General features: G+C 44.7%; 1 protein-coding gene across 1 annotated transcript; it reads right to left on the bottom strand.

Moving 5' to 3' along the window:
* Positions 1–2,768: 2,768 nt before the first annotated feature.
* On the bottom strand, positions 2,769–3,091 carry LOC142433909 (large ribosomal subunit protein eL43-like). Its single transcript, XM_075538566.1, has one exon. It carries the CDS (start codon positions 3,080–3,082, stop codon positions 2,804–2,806), a length of 279 nt encoding a protein of 92 aa, XP_075394681.1. The 5' UTR covers positions 3,083–3,091; the 3' UTR covers positions 2,769–2,803.
* Positions 3,092–9,362: the final 6,271 nt, after the last annotated feature.

Here is a 9,362-nt window from a genome sequence, read left to right as displayed (position 1 = left end):
GTAGTCTCTGTGTATATCGCACACTCTCCCGTACCCAAAAGAAAACCTGCTGAAAATAGAAAAGGAAGAAAAAGAATCGAGCGCGGATACAGTTTGTCCAACACACCTTTCTGAATCCATGTTCCAAATAGTCCCAGAAACAGACTTAAAAACCAAGACACCCGGGGAAAAACATTTGTGTTGTTGGCTGTAGAGGGCAGGTGTGGCCCAGTGGTAGGTTTTCACCTTCTTTGTGGGAGTCCAGGGTTTGATTCCCAGCCTCTGTACTTGTGTTTGGGTACTGGGTTTTCATATCAATAGAGGCTAGGAAGACAGACCTGGCGTTCACCTTCTGAAAATTAGCCAAGGGAAACTGCATCACAGCTGTCTGATGTGAATGGGATCGTTCTGAAGTGGGGCTAATGATGGCAGCTAATGACAATGTATTTTCTTTACCGTGCCAGGTCCTGTACAAAGGGCTGTTTGTACATGAACTCACTTCAGCTGCATGATTATCCTGTGAGGCACTTACTGTTATTTTCCCCTGGTGGCTGTTAGGCGCTGGGCTGCTAACTGAAAGGCCAGCAGTTCAAAACCACCAGACGTTCGGCTTTCTCAGCAGCGCACGGGAGCAGTTTCTACCCTGTCCGGCAGGGTCGCTGTGAGTTGGCAACAACTCGATGGCAGCGTTTTGGTTTTTTCCCTTAAAATAAAATATTCCTTTGGCTTATACAAGAAGGACAGTAATGGGGCCCACTGATAAGACATGGTAAATAAACATTAGACTGGATTCTTCCCTACAGTGGCGGAGCGGGTTATGTGTTGGGCTGCCAAGTTCAAAACCACCTGCTCGTGAAGGACATGGCTTTCTACTCCCATAAAGAGTGACGGTCTCAGAAGCTCCCTGTCCCGCAGGTCCCTCTGAGTCACGATGCGCTCAGTGGCGGGAGTTTGGTAGTTTGGTTCTCCACGTTTGCAGACACAGGTTTCGCTGACAACCTCCTCCATCTTGTGGGTTCCTCCTTCACCCTCCCCCCCATCCGGCCAAGTTGACCTTTCTTTGGGGCATTTTATCAGGGAGGAGGGCGCTTTCAGGAAAGAGAGGGGCCACCCCTTGGGGGGGTTATTCCTGCTGTGACAAAGTAGCCACTGCTGCCCCCAGTCACTGTCAGCCTGGGCAGTCATCCTTCACAAGCTCCGGCAGCGTGCTGCGTTCCCCGTGGGCTGGCCCAGGAAGAGAGAACTTCAGAGCACACGAGGTCTCTGACAAAGCATCAGTCACCCCTCCAGAGTGTCTGCAGCTGGAAAGTTCAGGGGCAGCAATCTGTGACAGGAGCTCCTGGGGGTTCCAAAGGTTGGGGGCCTAGGTGCACCCGAAGGTGCCAAATAACAAAACCTTGGAGAGCTGACTGCACTAGGTCGAAGCCTTGACAACTCTGCTACAGTTCTACCCTGGCACACAGGGGTCGCCGTGAGTCAGCATCAACCGAGCCTTCAATCTGGGACAAGTGCACCAAACTGTGTTTGCACAGCAAGTCTGCTGGGTTCCCTTAGACACTATTGCCCTTTGGAGAAGCCTTTGTTGTGAGGGGCTTGTCCTGTGCATTGTATCCTGGGCCACTCTCTACCAGATGCCTAGCGCGGTTGCCGTCCCCATTGTGACCACTAAAAATGTTTCCAGACATTGTCAACTGTTCCCTGGGGAGGAAAATTTCCCTCGGAGAAGCTCGTTAAGAACGTAAGTGTACATTAGATGGGTGTAGAGGGAATGCTGGAGCATCCTGTTAAAGAAGAGAAGGGAAACACAGGGGCCACTGCCTGTCGCTTCCTACAAGAAAGCTTCTCAAGATTTTGTTAAAATTAATAAATCATTTTATTGAGGGCTCATGCAGCTCTTATGACAATCCATACATCAATTTGTATCAAGGGCATTTGTACATATGTTGCCATCATAATTTTTAAAATATTTTCTTTCTACTTGAACCCTTGGTATCAGCTCCTCATTTTCCCCTCCCTCCCTTATGAACCCTTGATAATTTAGAAATTTTTTTTTTCATGTCTTATACTGACCAATGTCTCCCTTCATCCACTTTTCTTCTGTCCATCCCCCTGGGAGGGGGTTATATGTAGATCATTGTTATCAGTTTCCACCTATCTCCTCCCACCTTCCCCTTACCTTCCTGGTATGGCTACTCTCAATATTGATCATGAGGGGTTTATCAGTCCTGAATCTCCTGTGTTTCCAGCTCTGATTTGTACCCGTGTACATGCTCCGGTCCACAGATTTGTAAGGTAGAATTGGGGTAATGATAGTGTGTATAGGGGGAGAAAGCATTAAAGAACTAGAGGAAAGTTGTATGTTTCATCGTTGCTATACTGCATCCTGACTGACTCATCTCCTCCCCTCAACCCTTCCATAAGGGGATGTCCAGTTGCCAAAGATGGGCTTTGGGTCTCCATTCTGCATTCCCCCTCATTCACAATCATAAGATTTTTTTGTTCTTTGATGCCTGATACCTGATCCCATCGACACCTCATGATCACACAGGGTGGTATGTTTCTTCTGTTTGGGCTTTGTTACTTCTGAGCTAGATGGCCGCTTATTTACTTTTAAGTCTTTAAGACCCCAGATGCTAGATCTTTTGATAGCCAGGCACCATCAGCTTTCTTCACCACCTTTGCTTATGCATCCACTTTGACTTCAGCAATCATGTTGGGAATGTGAGCTTCACAGAATACCAGGTCATTAGAACAAAGTGTAGAAACATTAAAAAAAAATTAATCCATTAATTACAGGCCAGAGAGGTTTCAAATAGTGAAGCTTCTACTGGTCTTTCAATTCCTTCAGTCTTCTGATGGCAGACTTTACTGTGACAGCAGAGGTGGTATTGTAGGTCCAGGCTCCCCCAGCGACTGTCTTCATGCAGGAACCGCAGTGCCAGATGCCCACGGCGCGTCTCTTCATCTTGGTTTTGCCGCAGAAGGAGCAAGTGTACTTGGCATGTTGGCTGATTTCAATTTTCTTCACCATTTTCCTGAGGGAGGTGCCATAACGGGTCCCATATTTGCCCATGATCCCGACCTTCTTGGTGCGTTTGGCCATCTTGACGCAAACTAGTCCCGAGCCAGAGAGCAGTGTAGAAACATTTTTTTAAAAACATTTTATTAGGGGCTCATACAACTCTTATCACAATCCATACATATACATACATCAATTGTATAAAGCACATCTGTACATTCCCTGCCCCAATCATTCTCAAAGCATTTGCTCTCCACTTAAGCCCTTTGCATCAGGTCCTCTTTTTTTCCCCCCTCCCTCCCCGCTCTCCCCTCCGTCATGTGCCCTTGGTAATTTATACATTGTTATTTTGTCATATCTTGCCCTATCCGGAGTCTCCCTCCCCCCCTTCTCTGCTGTCCATCTCCCAGGGAGGAGGTCACATGTGGGTCCTTGTAATCAGTTCCCCATTTCCAACCCACTCACCCTCCACTCTCCCAGCATCGCCCCTCACACCCTTGGTCCTGAAGGTATCATCCACCCTGGATTCCCTGTGCCTCCAGCCCCCATATGTACCAGTGTACAACCTCTGCCCTATCCAGTCCTGCAAGGTAGAATTTGGATCATGGTAGTTGGGGGTAGGAAGCATTCAGGATCTGGGGGAAAGCTGTGTTCTTCATCGGTACTACCTCGCACCCTGACTGACCCATCTCGTCTCCTAAACCCCTCTAGGAGGGGATCTCCAGTGGCCAACACTTGAGCCTTGGGTCTCCACTCTGCACTTCCCCCTTCATTCAATATGGTATATATATATATACACACACACATATATATATTTTTTACATGATGCCTTATACCTGGTCCCTTTGGCACCTCATGATCACACAGGCTGGTGTGCTTCTTCCATGTGGGCTTTGTTGCTTCTGAGCTAGATGGCTGCTTATTCACCTTCAAGCCTTTAAGACCCCAGACACTATCTCTTTTGACAGCCGGGCACCATCAGCTTTCTTCGCCACATTTGCTTATGCACCCATTTGTCTTCAGCGATCCTATCATGGAGGTGTGCAGCCAATGATATGATGATTTTTTGTTCTTTGATGCCTGATAACTGATCCCTTCGGGACCACTCGATCACACAGGCTGGTGTGTTCTTCCATGTGGGCTTTGTTGCTTCTGAGCTAGATGGCTGCTTATTTATCTTCAAGCCTTTAAGAACCCAGTCACTATCTCTTTTGATAGCCGGGCACCATCAGCTTTCTTCACCACATTTACTTGTTCACCTGCTTTGGCTTCAGCAGTTGTGTCGGGAGAGTGAGCATCATAGAGTGCCAATTTAATAAAAGAAAGTATTCATGCATTGAGGGAGTGTTTGAGTAGAGGCCCAAGGTCCTTCCGCCATCTTAATACTAAACCTATGAATGTGAACACTTAGATCTATTTCCCCATCATCATATATATGTTTGCATGTACATGTCTTTGTCTAGACCTCCATAAATGCCCCTTGACTCCCAGCTCCTTCCTCCATCTCCCTTGACTTTCCTCCTGCCCCACTACCATGCTCTGTCCCCACCTGGGCTACAGCTATACCTCTTCTCTACACAACCTTACCCTTGATCATTCCCCACTAGGCCTGCTACTCCCCCCTCACTACCATTTTGGGTCCCATGTTGTTCCCTTGTCCCTGTGTTTGTTAACACCACTTCCTTACCCTCCTCCCCCTCCCCCACCCCAAGTCCCCCCGGAACTGTCTGTCCCATTGTTTTTCCTCCAGATAGTTCATCCAGCCTATCCTATTCAGACAGACCTGTGGAGACACTAACATGCACGAAAACAAGACAGAGGAAAACAAAGCAACAGTATACAACCAGACAAAAAAACAAACCACTGACAAAGAACAAAACAAAACACTTCACAAAAGAAAGGCTTGTAGTTCGTTCAAGGATCTTTTGCTGGCCCTTAGGAGCATTTTCCAGTCCAGTCTGTTGGGGCACCACGCCCTGGCCCCAAAGTCCACTTTCAGCATTCCCTGGGGACCTTGCCACTCCATTCCCTTGCTGTTCCACTGTACTCCCCCAGTGCTCTGCCTCGGTGGAAACATTTTTAAGAAGGAGGAAGTCCCATGCTATCCCATTTTCAAAATATAAATATTTTTTAAGGACATGAAAAAAATTTACTGTTTTTTGTTTGTTTGTTTTTTAAAACAGCCATAAACCAGTGGGATATTGAATTGTGGGAAGATTTGACTGTTTGGGTGTCGATGTAACATTCTGTGAGATGAAGGGGTGGGAGTTTTTGTATCTCTAATACAAAAATACTTAATAGTAATTTTGAGTCACCATCATGCATTTGTATGTTGTGAACATTTCAGATTGTTTCCATGTCACTTTTCTGTTTGGTCTCATGGTTGTCCAGTTTTCCTGATAACTTTGTTATGTGCTGCTAAAAATTGGAGGGCGTACTTTATATAACATTAAATTGTGAATTAGTGGGGAAATAATTTTAAAAATTGTGAATTAGTGGGATTTATGATGTAATAGTTTACCAACATTTGAAGATAATGGTACTTGATATCCTTTTTTTTACATTTTATTAGGGGCTCATACAATTCTTATCATAATCTATACATATACATACATCAATTGTATAAAGCACATCCACACATTCCCTGCCCCAATCATTCTCAAAGCATTTTCTCTCCACTTAAGCCCTTTGCATCAGGTCCTCTTTTTTTTTACCCCTCCCTCCCTGCTCCTCCCTCCCTCATGAGCCCTTGATAATTTATAGATTGTTATTTTGTCATATCTTGCCCTATCCGGAGTCTCCCTTCCCCCCCTTCTCTGCTGTCCATCTCCCAGGGAGGAGGTCACATGTGGGTCCTTGTAATCGGTTCTCCCTTTCCAACCCACTCACCCTCTACTCTCCCAGTATCACCCCTCACACCCCTGGTCCTGAAGGTATCATCCACCCTGGATTCCCTGTGCCTCCAGCTCCCATATGCACCAGTGTACCTCTGCCCTATCCAGTCCTGCAAGGTAGAATTTGGATCATGGTAGTTGGGGGGAGGAGGCATCCAGGATCTGGGGGAAAGCTGTGTTCTTCATCGGTACTACCTCGCACCCTGACTGACCCATCTCGTCTCCTAAACCCCTCTGTTAAGGGATCTCCAGTGGCCAACAAATGGGCTTTGGGTCTCCACTCTGCACTTCCCCCTTCATTCACTATGGTATATATATATATATTTGTTGTTGTTGCATGATGCCTTATATCTGGTCCCTTTGGCACCTCATGATCGCACAGGCTGGTGTGCTTTTTCCATGTGGGTTTGTTGCTTCTGAGCTAGATGGCCGCTTGTTCACCCTCAAGCCTTTAAGACCCCAGACACTATCTCTTTTGATAGCCGGGCACCATCAGCTTTCTTCGCCACATGTCTCCAAATTTAAAGGTGAAAAAAAACAACATTTAAAGGTGGAAAGCTACTGGAATTTAGAAAAGAATTGTAACTACATGCTATTTGAGGGTTTTGGTACAGGCATTTAGAATTATATACATAGGAAAAGAATTATATAAAAGAAAGAAAAAAGAAAGAATTATGTACAACTTGTTTATAATGTCTTGGTACTGATCTTCAAAACAGCCAACAAAATACTAGTTACATAAATAAATAACTAGCCTTAAAAACCCTACCACAAGAAGGGGCCCATTCTGCAGGGTCTTGTAGGTTTGAGAGTTTATGCTAAAAGTAACGGGGTACCTTTTAAAATCTGGTAGAATGCAAGCTATAGCTATATATATAAAGCAAAATTTACTATTCACACTTACAATGTCTAATCCTCATCATTGTTTATTTCTAGAAATTTTAATAAACTTTGTATCCATTCAATATTAATTTCTTGTGCCTTTAGCCTAGGTCTTCGTACCCTCTATGCCACTTGCTGTTTCTATTAATTGACCTATTCTAGATACCTCATTTAGTAATTGGAGTCATTCAATGTTTGCCATCCATGTTGTAGTCGTTCCTAATACTTTATTCCTTTGTATGGCTAATATTTCGTTGTATGGATACACTACACTTTGCTCATCCATTGGTCTATTGATGGATATGTGGGTTGCTTCACGTTTTTGCGATTAACACAGGTCTACAAGTGTCTGTTTGAATCTGTGCTCCCAGTGCCTGTGGGCAGATGCCTGGCAGCAGAATGGATGTGCCAGATGGTGAATCCATGCCGAGTGTTTTTGAGGACCTGTCCGGCTATTCTCCATAGTGGCTGCAACAATTTACATTCCCACCAACACACACACGGGCTCCAACTTCTCCACGCTCTTGACAATACTTGTAATTTTCCATTAAAATACATAAATAGATTTTATACATCATCACATTTCCACTTAAAAGATCACTCTGTGCTGTCACATTGAAAGGATTGCAACCAATGTCATGAAACAAAATGTGTATAAATTGTTGAATGGAAAAGGAGTTTGCTCTGTGAGCATTCACCTAAACCATAATAAAGATATATATATATATATATATAAATTGATTGTACTGTTTATTTTTCCAGACATCACTTTGTTTTCACATCTAATTTCCTTGTTATTTGTTTATGCAAATAAGAAAAATGTTTGCATTGATTCTCTTCAGTCATAATGGGTTTCCAGTTTACAAAATGGAAAGTTATTTGAGATCACAAATAGACGGATAAGGACTAGAAGGAGGGGCGTCCCTCATCTTCATCAGCAAGGACCTCAAGCCCCCTTTGCTTTCAGTAAGCAAATCTGTGTCCCCTGCATATTGCAGGTTGTCCTTGGGTCTGCCTGTAAGCCTAGTGCCGAGTTCTTCATATGGTCCCATGTCTCCGATTGTGAAAGGACACCCGATGCACATCTTTCTTGATTGTAAGCCACACAATACCTCCTTGCCCTATTGAATGACCACCTCTTGGTCTAGGTCCAGATTCCCCAATTACTGCTCTGGAATTCTCCTTTGCAATGTCATCCATAATTTGCTATGATCCACACAGTCAAAAGGCTTTGCAGAGCCCACAAAACACAAGTGAACAGCCTCCTCATATTCCTTGCTTACAGAAGAGATCCGTGGTGTCAGCAATGATAGCTGTGCTTGAATCCAGCTTGACTCTCTGGCAGCTCCCTGTGGATGCTTTCCTAAAGCTGTTTTCCAATTATCCTCAGCAAAATTTTACCTGCACGTGGTATTAATGATATTGTTTGATAATTTTCACATTTTGTTGGGCTGTCTTGCTTGGCATAGGTACTGTTGACTACAGAAACAAATCCAGGGACACTCATATATGTATAAGAGAGTTTTATATCAAAGAGTAATTGTATATTAAGAAGACAGCCCAGCCCAGTCCAGATTGAGTCCATAAGTCCGATATTAGCCCATAAGTCTGGTACTAGTCCATGTATCCCTCTTCAGACTCATGCAGCACAGGTAATGATGCAAAATGTAGGAAGATCTCAGGCTGGTGGGTAAGAAGTCTTGTGGATCCAATGCCAGTGGACGCATCTCAGCACTGGTGTGGGTCTCCATGTGGGTCCTCCCGCTCTCTGAGTGTGGCTCCTCAACAGGAAGGTGACGCAGAGAGCTTCACTGGCTTGTCAACAGAAGACCAAGGCAGAGAGAGTGAGAGGAAGTTCCCAGAATCCTCATGAGAAGGCCATGCTCACAAGAAGGCATCATCAGGCTGTGACCTGTTTGGCGTGCTAGACTCCATCCCTTCATCTTAATTCCCTCAAATTGGCAGGAGATTATGTAACTACCACACGCACAAATATGCATTTCCTTCGGTTCATTGGTCAGGTGGCTGTCTTCCAAGTTTCTCTGGATAGACTAGCGAGTGCTTCCAGCACTGGGTGCTTTATTTGAAGCATTTCTACTGGTATTCTGTCCGTTCCTCGAGCAGTTTGTCACTACTGTCTTCAGTACAGCTTGTGCTTCTTCCTTCAGCACCTTCAGTTCTTCATCATATGCTGCCTCATGAAATGGATGAATGTCGACGAATTCTTTTTGGTACAATGACTGTGTATTCCTATCACCGCATTTTGGTGCTGCCTTACTCACTACGTTGACCATGGCATCCTTCAATATTACAACTTGAGCCTTGAATTTTTCTTCAGCTCTTTCATTTCATGGTCATGTGGAAACCAAAGGGGAAGAACACACAGTTTTACACATTTCATTGTGATGCCTTATTTTTTCTTTTCAAGCTACCTTTAACTTTTCTCTGCCCAGCTCTTTTATTTCATGTTTTATTCCACCTGCTCTCACGACTCTGTATGCAAGAGCAAGTTTCACTCTCTTCTGACATCCCCTTGGGGCATTGCTTTCTTCCCTGTCTTTCAAGTGACCTTTTGCTTTCTCCGCGCG

The sequence above is a fragment of the Tenrec ecaudatus genome, chromosome 1 (assembly GCF_050624435.1).
Source record: "Tenrec ecaudatus isolate mTenEca1 chromosome 1, mTenEca1.hap1, whole genome shotgun sequence".
Lineage (NCBI taxonomy): Eukaryota > Metazoa > Chordata > Mammalia > Afrosoricida > Tenrecidae > Tenrec > Tenrec ecaudatus.
This window is presented reverse-complemented; position numbering and strand designations above follow the sequence as displayed.

Coding starts and splice junctions, on each gene's coding strand:
- LOC142433909 (XM_075538566.1), bottom strand. CDS start 3,082: ATGGCCAAACGCACCAAGAAGGTCGGGATCATGGGCAAATATGGGACC.